Raw genomic sequence first — 16,506 nt, 5'->3', positions numbered from 1 at the left:
TTCAGGGGGTGCCTGAAAAAAGGCACCCCGAGGTGGCTCAGTCAGTTAAGCATCTGACTCCTGGTTTTGGCTTAGGTCATGATCTTATGGGTTGTGAGATTGAGCCCCATGTTGGGCTTCATGCTCAGTGGGATGGCTGCTTGAGATTCCCTCCCTCTGACCCTTCCCCCCCAAAATAGAGAAATAAAATATTTTTTAAAAAGAATTTTTTTTGTTATTAGACATCATGAAAATTTTTTTAAAGATATTTATTTATTTATTTATTTATTTATTTATTTATTTATTTATTTGAGACAGAATGAGAGAGAGAGAAAATGAGAGAGGCAGAGACACAGGCAGAGGGAGAAGCAGGCTCCATGCAGGGAGCCCGACGTGGGACTCGATCCTGGGTCTCCAGGATCAGGTCCTGGGCTGAAGGTGGCACTAAACCTCTGAGCCACCTGGGCTGCCTATGAAAATTTTTTTTAAATGGCATTTGGTAAACATTCAAATATAAAGAAAGAAATTTTTAGGATAATTTTTTGCAGCATTAAATTTCCCACATTATAAAGTGATACCAGTATCTCATGGAGACAAAACCACTAATAGATTATATAGAGGAAGGAAGAAAGTAGAATATGGGAGAGTAATGATGATAAATAATAAATAAATAAATAAATAAATAAATAAATAAATAAATAGTATTTATAAAATAATAAAAATATTTATTTATTTAGATTTTATTCATTTATTCATGAGAGACACATAATGGTTACATGTTCCTGGTGTGAATTGACCCTTTTATCATTCTTTAATGTCCTTTCTTGTCTCTTGTGACAGTCAATACATGTTAGCGTTATTTGGATCTAAGCTCTTGTCTTCAAAGGTGGGCATTCTTGGTACCTTCCTGATCATGGTTTAACCAAGAAATCTCTAGACTCTTATGTCTGCTGGTCTGCAGAAGCAGAACAATGCACTTGATTTATCTTGAACTATAATAGTGTTACATGTACTTTAATGGATTTGGAGTCCTCAGCAGCAATTTGTCAGGCACTTTCTTTCACACTTTTTTAACTTCTTTTTTTTCATCTTAATCATCATCCAGTGTTTAGGGCCCAGCCCTAATTTCTATCCTTAGAAACATTGTGTTTTAAAAAATATATACAAATATATGTATATATATTTTAAGAAGGTAGATAGATATTGTAGATTATATCAATCCACTCATTTTTTTTAAAAACAAAACAAATAAACAAACTGATTTTTTTTTAATCTCCCCTAGGCAATTCGAAGTTTTCAGGTCGCCCTTCACATCTATCCAATGAACCCTGAAATATGGAAAGAAGACCTTTCTTGGGCAAGAACACTACAGGAGCAGCAGAAGGTAGCACAGAAGATTAAAAAGTGTGAAGCATCATCAGAAGGAACACATTTCTCACCCAAGTCAATTCCTGACTATGACTTTGAAAGTGATGAGATTGTTGCTGTTTGTGCGGCAATTGCTGAGAAACAGAAGACGGTTCCAGCAAATAAAACAATGGTTATTGTGTCAGCTTCTGGGACTATAGAGACGGTCACCGAAAAGGAAGACGGTGCTACCCCACCAGATGGCTCTGTTTTTATCAAAGCCCGATGAAGTAGCAGGAATCCTTTGAGTCTGTCTTTTTGATTGCCACTTAAAATTTTAGGCACAGAGATGTTTACTGTGGAGAAACCGAGCAAAACTCCTGTTTGTAAAATGAGTTTTGCAGCTGAGACATATAAAAACTAAAAGGTAGACTTACTGTATAGTGTTTGGGCCATGCTTTGATAAGTTAGGATTTCAACCTCTTAAGTTTAGAGTTCTGAGTCCAGTGGCTTTTGATTCATAAACTTAATTTAATCCAAAAATATAAGTGGATGCATTTTGAAGACACAACTTGAAAAGTGAATTCTCTAGTAGTGAATAACTTGATGGCCAGTGTTATTAAAATGTTGACTCTGACTTTTGTTTCATGATAAAGGAAGTCAGTGATTTCTTTCCCTGCTTAGAAATATACTGCTCTTACTATTCACCCTTCTGTTTTTCTGGTTGCATTAGAGTAAGTCTGCCACAAAGCTTGAATATTTTTGAGATTCATTTTGTTTCAAAATTGTCATTTGGTTACATGTGGAATCTTTGAAAGTTTGGCTGAAAATGCATGCATGTGTACATTCTAAACATTTTCTGAAGTTTCTCTTAATTCTGTATATTTTTTGACTTTAAAATTATTATGACAGTGATAGTTGCCCCCTTCAGTATTAGATATGTGAAATACTGATAAATGTCAGAATGACAGTTTTATTTTCTTAGTTGTTAAAGTAGATAGTGTTCCTTACCACAAGTTTGAGATGTTTGTTTGAGATGTGCATTTTTAAAAAACGAATGGCTCTTATACATGTGTCATAACAAATTGTACTGCTGCATTGTCCCAGTCAAAAGCAGTATTTTCTCCTTATTTTTTAAAATCTTAGAAACTCTGAAAATAACTTATCTTTTGCTTATAACTTTCCGCTTGGAAGTCCTTTTCTAGATAACTTTTTGGGAACTACTCAATTAAATTACAATTATAATTTTAAATAGCTAGATTATATCTTTCTAAAAGTAAGAAAGTAGGGATGTTAATGAGTGCCAGTGAGTGCATAACTTAGGCACAATACATAGAACCTAAAACATGACTTATGGTGAAATCCCATGAGTAGACAAGGGTATATATAAAGAAATATGTCATTGAAAGCCACAGTCATATTCACAAATCAAAACTGTCATTACTAATGTGAATTATTTTTATACTACATATATTGTAGTACAATTATATAGACTACTGGGTACTGTTACTTCTGACACTCAGGAAGCTATTATTGCTGGAAGATTAATTTTATCCTTGTTAGAAATGAAAGTAAGCTATTTTAAGGAATCTTACCTTAACCTGTTGGAGCATGTGAGTAATGTTCTACATTTTTCTGAGATGATCTTTTTTTCCTTTTTAAATTTTTACTTAAATTCTAGTTAGTTGACATGCAGTGTAATACTGGTTTCAGGAGTAGAATTCAGCAGTTCATCACTTACATACAACATCCAGTGCTCATCATAACAAGTGCCCTCCTTAGACGTATCACCCATTTAGCCCATCCCCTACCTTCTGAGATGATTTAAACAATTTTTCCTGTAGTGGAATGTTTACCTCTTTTTTTCCCCAGAGTATTGTATTTTTCCCCAAATTTACATCAGAAAGTTAGCTCTGGTTAGAGAGATTGGTTTTAAAGTAATCTAAAAATCAAATGCTCGTTACATTTTATTTTGTTTAATAAAGAATATTCTCCCAAAGTGGATACTTTGGCATTTACAGAAGTGAGCATTCACTCTTTAGTATGTTGTTTTGAGTATTGGGTTTTTGTTTATCATGTAATTTGTGAATAAATATTTTTTCCTGCATTTTAAAGATTTGCCTCTTTGTATTGTTAGCTTTTGAAAAATTAGATTGATTTAATTTCTTTGTTATGTGAGAATAAAATATGTAAAGCACCTTATATGATATCTTGCATAGGATGTATTCAGTAAATGTTAGCTATTTCTATGAAGAACTTTAATTAGTTTAGAGTTATTTAACCTCAGTTTCTCCTGATTTTAAGAAGGTAGGAAAACTTTCTAATCTTTATCTGAAAGTGAGGAGTCACTACTTTTGATATTATAGGACAATGGTTATCATTTGGAATTATTTTTGTCATAAAGTCTATGCCTCAACTCTAAAAGAGGCATCCTGACCCAGGATGGAGGGCATGTAACCCCTAGATTCTACTAAGGAACACAGTTTATGCTGTATTGATATTGGTAGGCCACATTAGTCTCTTTCTTGTTCAGATGTAAGACATAAGGAGGAAGACATAAAATGGAGGGGAAAAAGGAAAAATGAACTATGAAGAAGGAAGAAGGAAGGCACCTCATTTATACATGCCCCAGAAGATGCTCAGCTAACACTCTTCTATGCATGGAGAGAAAGATACATATATCATTTTATAAGGATGTGGATACTGCTACACAGACATTTGGTAAGCTTGTTAACTACAATACCAAATACTTCTGAATCTGAAAGAAAAATAGTTGAATATGATAGTGATATAATTAAAGATGTTTAATATACCTTCTGAAATAACATTAAACACTATATTGAATATAATTTGTATTATTCTTATTTGAAAATTGTATGGCATAAACACTCACTAGTCAGAACACCACATCCAGATCATGCCTGATAATTTGAGAATCCATATATTATTCTCTAGACAGTAGGTTTTTAGATTATAGAATATTTATCTTAAATGTGCTAACAAATACTACACAAACATTGAAGTCATGCAAGGTATAGATCACAGAACCCAGATCTACTGCAGTTGGGGCCTAGGAACAGAATTTATGGTAGCAGTCTTAGTATAAGGAGCTTTAAATTGATATTATGATAAAACTATAGTGAAGAAAAGAAGTTTTATCAGAGAAAGCTAGAGTTGCCATGATTATACCTGACCACCATAGCCTCAGTTTGAAAATTATGCTTTATGTAAATGATGTCAAAAGCTTGTTTCACTGCCTTTCCCAGCAGTAAGAAAATTTTCTCAAAAAAATTTTTTTTTAAAAAATTCAGACTTTGTGAGCCAGTAGCCTTTCTAAATTGACTCTGGACCAGCCACTCTGAGCTTTGATTTCATGACATAATGTGTATCTACATGAGTTGTGAGTTGACACAAGAACCAGTTCTATGACTATCTTAAAATCAACTGGTATATTAAATATATTTTTTTCCAGAGAGATTTTTATTAAGCCAATGGTGTATACTTTGTAACTGATGACATTTTAGGATTGGGAAAGTAAGTGTTTGGGTTTTTTAAAATCCGTAATAAAATACAGAAATTTGTAAGTAATTGATTCATTACCAGAGTAAATTAAAATGAAGTATGTCACTTTAGTCACTTGCAATTAAATATGCCCACTTGAATGCAAGGGAAGGGGTAGCCCTATGACTGGTGTACCATGAATTGTGCCTTAACATGTGTTGGATGTGAACCTGCTGTGTTTGCCAAGGTAGAAAACAGGTTGAGAAATGTTGACATTTTGTTGGGAAGACAAAGGTAGAAACACCTTGCTAGGTGTTTCTTTACACATCCATTAAGCAAGGAATCCTGTATAGGAGGACTGCCCATTCCTTGGTGAGCAGATCTGTCTAATTTTGGGTTAGATATTAGGTGGCCATTATTGGTACAAACCTAAATTACATCCTTTAACCTAGACCCTTCAGCAATACATCTGATATACTGAATGTCCATTAGTCTGGCTTGGTCTCTCAAGTGGCTCAGAAGTTAGGAGGGGACAGGAAGTATTATTTCTTGATTTCCTCAAACTCCAAAAAAAATAGTGAAAATTATAGTTCAAAGTAAGCATGAGATAAATTAAAAAACCAAATTGGGAATTTTTTTCTAGTTTTGTAAGTCATGGAAATTCTATTGGAAATGGATAATGTCAATTACAAGACAATATGTAAACATTTGTTCAGAGTATCCAAAAGGATACCCTGAATGTGGAAGATCACAGTATTAACTCTAGATTTAATTAGAAGGAATGACTGTAAAATGAATCATACTTTCTTCCCACTTTGTCAACTTTCTTAAGAGTGTAATTTACATATAATAAAATGCACCCTGTATTATAAATTTACAGTTTGAGGAGTTTTAACAAATGTGAACAACCACACAATCACCATTTCTATCAAGATGTAGAATATTTCCATCGTGCAAAAGTCTGTAATGCCATTTGCAATGAGTTCCCCTCCACCCCAACAACCAGCACTGTTCAACTACTGATGACTTTATGTGATTAAAAATTATATTTGACTTTTCTAGAATTTCAAATAAATCACAGTATTTACTCAGTGTCTGACACATTTAGCTCAGCATAATGCTTCAGAAATCCATCCATGTCAAGAGTCTTCTTGACAAGACTCATTGTGTATATCAGCAATATGTTTTATTTTTTATTGCTGAGTATTAGTCTGTTGTACGGTTAAACTACAATTTATAGCTATTCATGTATGTTGATGGACATCTAGGTTGTTGAACATCTAAGTTTTGGTTTCTTATGAATAAAGCTGCTATGTGCATATGTCTCAGGTCTGTGTGTGGATATGTGTTTTCATTTCTGTTGGTGAAATACCTGGAGATACGATTGTTGAGTCTTTTTTTTTTTTTCAAGGATTTTTTTTATTTATTCATGGGAGACACAGAGAGGCAGAGACATAGGCAGAGGGAAAAGCAGGCTCCCCATGGGGAGTCCGATGTGGGACTCCATCGCTGGACCCCAGGATCACACCCTGAGATGAAGGCAGGAGCTCAGCCGCTGAGCCACCCAGGCGTCCAGGGATTGTTGAGTTTTATGGTAAGTTGTATGCGTGTAACTTTAGGGGAAACTGTGAAACTTTTCCAAGTATTTGTGCCATTTTGCATTCTGACAAGCAGTGTATTTTTAAAAGTATTCAGTTGCTCCGTATCCTTGTCAATGCTTGATATTGTCATTGTTTTTCATTTTAACCACTTTGGTGGATGGGTAGTATATCTCATTGTTTTAATATGCATTTCCCTGCTGATGTTAAACATTTTTCATATGCTTACTTGACATTTGTATATGTTTTGGGATTTACCTGTTCAAATATTTTGCTGATTTTTTATTTGGGTTATCTAATTGTTGAACTGTAAGAATTTTTTCTCTATTCTGGATAAAAACTTTATGAGATATTTGCATTGTAAATATCTTATCCCCATCTGTGGTTTGCATTTTTGTTTTCTTAATGATAACTTTGGAAGAGCAGAATTTTAAAATTTTGATGAAGCCCAATTTATATATATACATACATTATGTTTAAATGTGTGTGTATGTATATATATATATATATATGATTGTGCTTTTTGTGTGCTAGAAATCTACTTACTCCAAGATCAGAAAGATTTTCTATTTTTTCTCTATAAGTTCTACAGTTTAAGCTTTTATAATTAGGTATGTGATCCATTTGAATTTAGTTTTTATGTGCTGTACAAGGTAAAGGCCAAGGTTCATTTTTTATTTTTTTTTTTGTTTTTGTTTTTGTTTTTTTTTTAATTTTATAAATTAATTTTTATTGGTGTTCAATTTACCAACATACAGAATAACACCCAGTGCTCATCCCGTTAAGTGTACCCCTCAGTGCCCGTCACCCATTCACCCCCACCCCCCGCCCTCCTCCCCCTCCACCATCCCTAGTTCATTTCCCAGAGTTAGAAGTCTTTATGTTCTGTCTCCCTTTCTGATATTTCTCACACATATCTTCTCCCTTCCCTTATATTCCCTTTCACTATTATTCATATTCCCCAAATGAATGAGAACATACTCTGTTTGTCCTTCTCTGGTTACTGTGGCCAAGTTCAAAAAGGGTGTTGCCTGAGTTCTCCTCTGGGATTTTGATGGAATCTTGTCTCACATTTAGATCTTTCATCTATTTTGAGTTTATCTTTGTGTATGGTGCAAGAGAGTGGTCCAGTTTCATTCTTCTGCATGTGGATGTCCAATTTTCCCAGCACCATTTATTGAAGAGACTGTCTTTCTTCCAGTGGATCGTCTTTCCTCCTTTATCGTATATTAGTTGAGCATAAAGTTCAGGGTCCACTTCTGGGTTCTCTGTTCTGTTCCATTGATCTATATGTCTGTTTTTGTGCCAGTACCACACTGTCTTGATGAACACAGCTTTGTAGTACAACCTGAAATCTGGCATTGTGATGCCCCCAGATATGGTTTTCTTTTTTTAAAATTCCCCTGGCTGTTTGGGGTCTTTTCTGATTCCACACAAATCTTAAAATAATTTGTTCTAAGTCTCTGAAGAAAGTCCATGGTATTTTGATAGGGATTGCATTATACATGTAAATTGCCCTGGGTAACATTGACATTTTCACAATATTAATTCTGCCAATCCATGAGCATGGAATATTTTTCCATCTCTTTGTGTCTTCCTCAATTTCTTTCAGAAGTGTTCTATAGTTTTTAGGGTATATTTTGAGAACCATTTGAATGGTAAATGGTTCTCCAACCTTTTATTTTCAGGTTGTAGGTGTCCTTCTGTCTAAAATGAGTCTCTTGTAGACAGCAAATAGATGGGTCCTGCTTTTTTATCCAGTCTGAAACCCTGCGCCTTTTGATGGGGTCATTAAGCCCATTCACGTTCAGAGTTACTATTGACAGATATGAGTTTAGTGTCATCATGATATCTATTTAGTCCTTGTTTTTGTGGATTGTTCCACTGAACTTCTTCTTAAAGGGGAGTTTTAAGAGTCCCCCTTAAAATTTCTTGCAGAGCTGGTTTGGAGGTCACATATTCTTTCAGTTCCTGCCTGTCTTGGAAGCTCTTTATCTCTCCTTCCATTTTGAATGAGAGCCTTGCTGGATAGAGTATTCTTGGTTGCATGTTCTTCTCATTTAGGACCCTGAATATATCCTGCCAGCCCTTTCTGGCCTGCCAGGTCTCTGTGGAGAGGTCTGCCATTACCCTAATATTCCTCCCCATGAAAGTCAGGGACTTCTTGTCTCTTGCTGCTTTAAGGATCTTCTCTTTATCTTTGGAATTTGCAAGCTTCACTATTAAATGTCGAGGTGTTGAACGGTTTTTATTGATTTTAGGGGGGGATCTCTCTATTTCCTGGATCTGAATGCCTGTTTCCCTTCCCAGATTGGGAAAGTTTTCAGCTAGGATTTGTTCAAATACATATTCTGGCCCTCTGTCCCTTTCGGTGCCCTCGGGAACCCCAATTAAACGTAGGTTTTTCTTCCTTAGGGTGTCATTTAATTCCCTTAATCTGTCTTCATGGTCCTTTAATTGTTTGTCTCTTTTTTCCTCAGTTTCCCTCTTTGCCATTAACTTGTCTTCTATGTCACTCACTCGTTCTTCCACCTCGTTAACCCTCGTCGTTAGGACTTCTAGTTTGGATTGCATCTCATTCAGTTGATTTTTAATTTCTGCCTGATTGGATCTAAATTCTGCAGTCATGAAGTCTCGTGAGGCCTTAATGCTTTTTTCTAGAGCCACCAGTAGCTGTATAATGGTGCTTCTGAATTGGCTTTCTGACATTGAAGTGTAATCCAGATTTTGTAACTCTGTGGGAGAGAGGGCTGTTTCTGATTCTTTCTTTTGAGGTGAGGTTTTCCTTCTAGTCATTTTGCTCAGTGCAGAGTGGCCAAAAACAAGTTGTATTGGAACACGGGGGAGTATCACTGGTCCGTCCAGCTGGTCTTCTGGGGGAGGGGCCTGCTGTGCTGATTTTCAGGTGTTAGCACTTGGGGGAGCTGCTCTGCCCCTGCCTGCTGCAGGGCTCAGCGGGGGTTGTTTACCCCGTGGGGCCCCAGGAGGAACAGCCGCAGTTGCTATGGCAACTCTGGAAGCCTGGATTCAGCCTCCGCAGGAACTACGGGGCTCGGGGCTCTCGGTTCTCCGTCCGCAGGGCCTGGAGGCTCCGGGGCGGGGCCGCTGATCTGCTCAGCTCGGGGCAGGAGCGTCCTCGCTGTCCTGGGCCCTCCCGGCCTCTGCCTGTCCCGGGGGAGGCCGGATCCTGGGCTGTGTCCCGGCGCCCTGTGCTCCGGGGCCTGCGCTGGTGGATTCGCGCTCCCGCCCCGCAGCCCCTCCGCGGAGCCGCCGCCCGAGCCCCTCCGAGCTGCTCCAGTGGGTCCCTCCGTGCGCGCTGCAGCCCTTAGGGAGCTCGGAGCACTCCCCTGCGCTCGCAGGTGTCTGTTAGTGTCCCAGGGAGCCCGAGGGCATCCCCGCCCTCCTGGGTCCTGCTCCACCTCCCTGCGGGCCCCTTTCCGCCCGCCCGGGAAGGTTGGTGCAGCTCCTGCTCCTCCGGGACGGGGCTCTCCTGTCCTGGGGACACTCGCCCCGGCCTCAGCCCGGCTCCTCGCGGGGCCCCTCCCCCTCGGAGGCCTTTTGTTCCTTTATTTCTTTTTCCCCGTCTTCCTACCTTGATAGAAGCGCGGACTCTTCTCACTGTAGCATTCCCGCTGGTCTCTCTTTACATCTCAGGCCGAATTCGTAACTTTTCAGGATGGTTTGAAGGTTATCTAGGTAATTTGGTGGGGACAGGTGATTTGGGGACCCTGCTCTTCCGCCATCTTGCCCCTCCCCTCCCAAGGTTCATTTTTTAAAAAAATTATTTATTTGTAATGTCTACACCCAACTTGGGGCTCAAACTCAAAACCCTGAGATCAAGAGTTGCATGCTCTACTGACTTAGCCAGTTCAATGTCCTGAGGTTCATTTTTTAGTGCCAATTATTGAAGCACTATTTGGTGAAAAACTGTTCTTTCCTTTAAAATACCTTGCATCTTGAAAATCAGTTCACCATTTCTTTGCAGGTCTGAGTTCTGTATTCTGCTACAATGACCTGTATATTTATTCTGACACCGATTCCACACTGTCTTAATTTCTGTGACTTAAAAATTGTAGTCTTAAAAATCAGCGTGGTTTTTCCAATTTTACCCCCTCCCCGGTTGTTTGGCTATTCTACTTTCTTTGCTCTTTCATATACAGCTTTTTCTTTAAAAAAATTTTTTTTGTCCTTCCATGTACATTTTAGAATTAACTTGTCTCTATAGACAAGTCTGCTAGGATTTTAATTGGAATTGCATTGGATCTACAAATCAGTTTGGGAAGAATTGCCATCTTAACAATATCATATCTTTGAATTCATGATTGTGGTGTAACTGTCATTGTTTTAGGTCTTTAATTTCTCTTAGTGATGTTTCTTGGTTTTCTGTGAATAGGTCTTGCCCATATGTTTGTTGCTTATCTCTAAATATTTTATATTTTTTGATGCAATCACAAGGGGTGTTTTTAAAATTTTATTTTCCAATTTGATACTACTACATAGAGACACAATAGATTTTGTGTGTGTGTTGATCTTGTAGCCTGCCACCTTGATACTTCATTTATTAGCTGAATTAGCTTTTTGTAGATTCCTTATAATATTCTATCCATATAAATATGTCTTGGTGAATAAAGACAGTTTTTCTTCTTCCTTTTCAAATTATGCCATTTAGGGATGCCTGGGTGGCTCAGTGGTTGAGCATCTGCCTTTGGCTCAGGGCGTGATCCCAGGGTACTGGGATTGAGTCCCACATTGGGCTCCACGTAGGGAGCCTGCTTCCTCTTCTGCTTTTGTCTCTGCCTCTCTCTGTGTGTCTCTCATGAATAAATAAATAAGATCTTAAAAAAAAAACCCAAATTATGCCTTTTATTTCCATCTCTTGCCTTATTGCACTGGCTAGAACCTCCACTACAATGTTAAATAGAAGCAGTGAGAGTGGACATTCTTGCCTTGTTGGTAGTCTTGTGGTCTTTCACCATTAAGTATGATGGCACCTATAGTGTTGTTGTTGTTGTTGTTTTACCTATAGTGTTTTTATACATGTCTTTTACTAAATTGAGGAAGTTCCCCCATAATTAAATTTTGTTAAATGTATTTTTTCCATCTATCAGAAGATTTTATAATTTTTCTTTTATCCTGTTTATATGATGAGTTACATATGTTTTTCAAGTGGCAAATCAACTGCATTTCTGGGATAAATCCTATTTAGTCATGCTGGATTATCCTTTTTAGATCTTTCTTGATTCAAATTGGTAATACTTTATTAAGGATTTTTATGTATATGTTCACAAGGAATTTGGTCTGTAGTTCTCTTGTAGTTCTTGAATCAGAATAATGCTGACCTCATTTGTAAAAAAGTGGAGTATTTCCACCTACTCTTTTCTCAAAGAGTTTCTGTAGATTTGGTATTTCTTTCAATAGCGTTTACTAGAACTAACAAGTAAAGTCACCTGGGCCTAGTGTTTTCTTCTGGGAAGGGTTTTAAATTATAAAATCAGTTTTAAAATAGCTACATTGTAGGTCTTATCAATTATGCCACTTTGAGTGATAGTATGGTTTTATTTAAATTAAGATCCAAAAAAAGTCCATTCTTTGCATCTGTTGTTATGTCTCTTAATCTTTTATTTACTTTATTTTTATTTTTTAGAAGATTTTATTTATTTATTAGAGAGAAAACATGCAGGAGTGGGGTTGGGGAAAGAGCATATGGAGATGGAGAAGCAGAGTCCTTGCTGAGCAGGGAGCCAGACATGGGGCCTGATCCCAGGATCTCAGGATCATGACCTGAGCCAAAGGCAGATGCTTAACTGACTGAGCCACCCAAGAGCCCCTCTTAAACTTTTATAATATAGGTTCCCCTTCCTTTTTTTCCTTGCAATTTATTTTTTCAAGGAACAGAATCATTTGTCCTTAAGAATTTTCTACATTTTGTGCTTTGTTTATTGCATCCCACCTAATGTCATTAATGTTCCTTTATATTTACATTTCCTATCAATTTATCAGAATTGTTCAATTTTTGGGCAAAAATACATTATAGGTGTCTTTGGGTCCTTAGACCAGAAGTAAAATATTTCTGATGTCTCTATAGTTTCAGTAGCCATGGACTATCATTGCCTAGATCTGTTATTTTACTAGCATCTAAAAAGTGTTGTTAGTCTTTTCGTGCTAGAAAACTTTTTTTTTTTTAAATATGTAATGCTCCCCACACAGGCAAATGGCCATTCAGCTTTCTTTTCTTTTAAGATTTTATTTGTTTATTCATGAGAGACACCCACAAAGGCAGAGACAGGCAGAGAGAGAGAGAGAGAGGCAGGCTCTATGCAGGGAGCCCGATGTGGGACTTGATCCTAGGACTCCAGGATCACTCCCTGGACCGAAGGCAGGCACTCAACCACTGAGCCACCCAGGGGTCCCTAGAAAACTTCTTTTAAAAAAAACCCAAACTTCCCCTCATCAACTATTTTATGGCCTTGGGAAACAATTTATGTAGTAAAAGTAGTCTATTTAGTGGAGGCTTTGTTCTTTCCCTTTATTTAGCACTTTTCAAAATAAGATGTTTGTTCCTTAGTGTCCTCCAAAGGTGACTAGTGAGGTATTTCATCTTGTTTTGGTATCATTGTGAAGTCAGGCATTGAGACATATTTGATATGTTTCAATCCCTACATTTATTATTCATACGGTGGTGTTGTACACACCTCAACTTCAGAAGATAGTGTCAAGTTCATTTTTTCAAAATGATTATATCAATTTTATACCTCACTAACAGTGTATGAGAATCTTGAAAGCACACTTGGTATTTTCAGACTATAAAATTTTTACAAATTGGATTGGTATCTATCATTGCTGTGGGGTGTTCCGATTGAGTTAGGGGCCTATGGCATGGGTGGTGAAAGAAGTGTATTGAGTACACTGCCAGGAAGCAGCCAGCAGGACAGCAAAGAAGAGACAGTGTCCTGGGCCACGGCGTTGAGGGGCCACCTATGTACAGACAGGTGAGGGCTATGGGGGTTGTGCAGAACTTCCTCTTTTTTTGGTAACCTTAGGAACTGTGTCTGGTTGTAAAGAGCCTGTTGGTCAGTGAGGGTCTACAACTTTGTGAGTCTGTTGGTGTCAGCGTGGTGGTCACTGTGGGCCCTTTTGCCTTGCTTATTTCTGCTGCTCGAGCCTGTTGCCTAAAAGCAGCATCTCTAGTTGTGATTTCATTTTTAGAAATTTATGACATGGGATCCCTGGGTGGCGCAGCGGTTTGGCGCCTGCCTTTGGCCCAGGGCGCGATCCTGGAGACCCGGGATCGAATCCCACGTCGGGCTCCCGGTGCATGGAGCCTGCTTCTCCCTCTATGTCTCTGCGCCTCTCTCTGTCTCTCTCTCTCTCTCTCTCTCTCTCTCTGTGACTATCATAAATAAATAAAAATTAAAAAAAAAAGAAATTTATGACATGAACTTGATTTTGTGCTATAGATGAATTGATTTAGCTCTCTTACATTCCCCTGATATATTTATTTATGACTCCTGCCTCCATTCCCAGTAAAATTGATTATAATTTTGGCTTCAATCTATGTTCATGATTTAATAGGACTAGGTAATTATTACACAGTAGTGTCATCTCGTATATATTAGTTTACCTTTTTTGTACTTTGTTTCTCTTGGAGTCAATAATTGCTTTTGTTGTTCTGTAGCTTTATATATATATTACTAATTTTTCCCTTGACTATCTAATAGAAATGTAATACTACTGTCAGTATTACCAAACATTAAGTAGTCTGTCAAATTTTTTTGTGGGTGGGAGCAGTAAAACAAAGTTTATTGGGTGATAATACAAAGCTCCCAAAGAGGGAGGAGACCTGAGAGGGTTGCCCTGTCAAAGTTTTTTTTTTTAACTTTAGAGAGATTCTAGAACCCCCTCTCCTGCCTCAGTCTGGTTGCACATCCTCTTGGTTGGCTACAGAGCTTTTGCCTTGAGCTCTTGCTTTCAGAATGCTCTTTGCATCTTCCTTGCATTGAATCTTGTTTCAACCCTTCTCAAAAGGAAATAATGACCTAATTGTTCAGATTTAGTGCATGGACTTGCCATGGTTAACAGTTTTTTTTGGACATGGGAATATTTGATGTACTCTTCTTTTATCTCCCAAGCTGTGGATGGATGACCTAGAAAGGTAAGGATAAGATAATGAATGAATGGTAGAGACATTGATATTGATATAAGGCTAAGAGGCCCCAGCTATCCTTCTTTTTTTTCCAAAATGCTACCAGCCTTCAACTAAAGCCCCAGGTGTGACCCAAGACAGCACCATGCCAAACAACAGGGTCAAATGTTCTCTTTTGCTGTGAGGCTGTTTCTCTCTGATTCCATTTCTTGTGTACCTGGAGAGCCACCTTGCGATTGTATTGGAGCAGCTCAGATTTACATTTGAAGGTGGTGGGGAGAGCAGTGGAAGAGAGCACACTTCCCAGTTTGTTTTGTTCTGAAGCTATTACAAGGACAGGTTCACTGCCATCTGAAAGGAGATCATTACTATTGAATCTTTCATAAGTTGAAATGGTGTCAAGTAAAGAAGCAATTACCATTAATTTATATGGGAAAAATTTTGAGTTTTCTCAAACTCCCAAAATAACCTCTCTTAGACTTTATATATATATATAAAGTTTTTTTTTTTTGAAAAAAATCCACTTTACTGAGTCACACCCAGCTGTAAACATGTCACCATGAGAGCCCCACTCCAATCCCCAGGCCACACAGTCAGCAGGGATGAAATGACTGGGGTGCAGGGGGTGGGTCACCGGGGTAGGCGCCAAGCAGGGCAGCGGGCAGGCAAATGCAGCAGGCTCTGCGGTTCCGGGAGGAAGCCCCGGGGAGAGTGGGGACAGGGCAGGAGAGAGGGCCCAAGCTGCCAGGACACTCAGAGCCAGGGCCCTAAGGGACCAGATGGCTTAGGAAGCCTCTTCCCGAAGGCTCCCCACTATATATATATATATATATATATATATATATATATATATATATATATATAATCTTTGAACACATTTTGCCAAAGAATGCACACAAGAACTCCAGATAAAGCAAAGATACTCACAGACATGGTTCAAGCTCTGGCGGCTTGGTGGTGAGATGCTGAGCATGGGTCCTGGGGCAGGCTCGTGAGCCACCATCATTGCTCAGGGTTGCGCACCTCTATAATGGCTCAAGACAAAACCAATGCTGAGTGCTATTTTTGCTTTTCACCCTTTTTGGCAAAAGCCAAGATCTTCTTTGGATTTCTTTTGGTTAGTGAAAACAGATACTAATGTAGGTGTTTTGTAGAAGCAAAGTGATGTAATGCAAACTCTGGGAAAGTGAAGAGTGCCTATAGTTTAGGGAAAATGTCTCATATCATGCAGATAGCTCTGTATTAAATTTAAGGCCAAAGGCATAGCTGACAGTAACTATTACTATGCCTTGGTTTTCCCATGCTTTTGTGTTTGTGACCCCAGTAAGAAACTCATGGAGAGAGTAGCTGTACTTTGGGAAAGGACTTTTATATTCCATGGTTTTCTCATCAGGGTACTACTTTAATGGCTGTATCAATCTCACAGTCTTCCCTAACACACTTGACTTGTTGGTTAGATTGTCTTAAAGACTATTAGTTGGAGTTAAGATTATCTTTCTGTCTGCTGTGTCCTATCGGGACCAGGTAGAGTTTAACACCAGCCAGTGAGAAAAACAGAACTTTCTTTCATTGAAAGTTTGAAGCTCCAGATGTTTGGGAACAAGTTTCCTGCAACAAACTGTCTTCATATAACATAGCTGGTACGTTTTATAGATAGATGTGGAATGGATGACAAACACTGCTGAAGTTTTTCTTCCTTGGCTGTTCTTTTAATAAACCAGACTCAGGGATGCCTGGGTCGCTTAGTGGTTGAGCGTCTGCCTTTGGCTCAGGTCGTGATCCTGGGGTCCTGGGATCTAGTCCCGCATTGGGCTCCCTGCAAGGAGCCTTTCTCCCTCTGCCTATGTCTCTGCATCTCTCTCATCTTATCTCATGAATAAATAAATTCTAAAAAAAAAAAAAAAGGCCAGAATCAACAATCAAAAGCCATTGTCATGG

The 16,506-nt window shown here is 38.3% G+C and overlaps 1 protein-coding gene across 1 annotated transcript in view; it reads left to right on the top strand.

The window, feature by feature from the left end:
* Positions 1-6,157, top strand: part of TTC33 (tetratricopeptide repeat domain 33) — a 34,890-nt gene extending 28,733 nt beyond the window's left edge. The window contains exon 5 of the mRNA XM_055325047.1: positions 1,262-6,157. Within this exon, the coding sequence (XP_055181022.1) occupies positions 1,262-1,615 (354 nt within the window). The 3' untranslated portion in view covers positions 1,616-6,157. The remainder of the gene's footprint in view (positions 1-1,261) is intronic.
* The last annotated feature ends 10,349 nt before the right edge of the window (positions 6,158-16,506 follow it).

This window comes from Nyctereutes procyonoides, unplaced genomic scaffold (assembly GCF_905146905.1).
Source record: "Nyctereutes procyonoides isolate TBG_1078 unplaced genomic scaffold, NYPRO_anot_genome, whole genome shotgun sequence".
NCBI classification, from domain to species: Eukaryota; Metazoa; Chordata; class Mammalia; order Carnivora; family Canidae; genus Nyctereutes; species Nyctereutes procyonoides.
The sequence above is the reverse complement of the archived record's forward strand: the minus strand, read 5'-3'. Positions and strand labels throughout refer to the sequence as shown.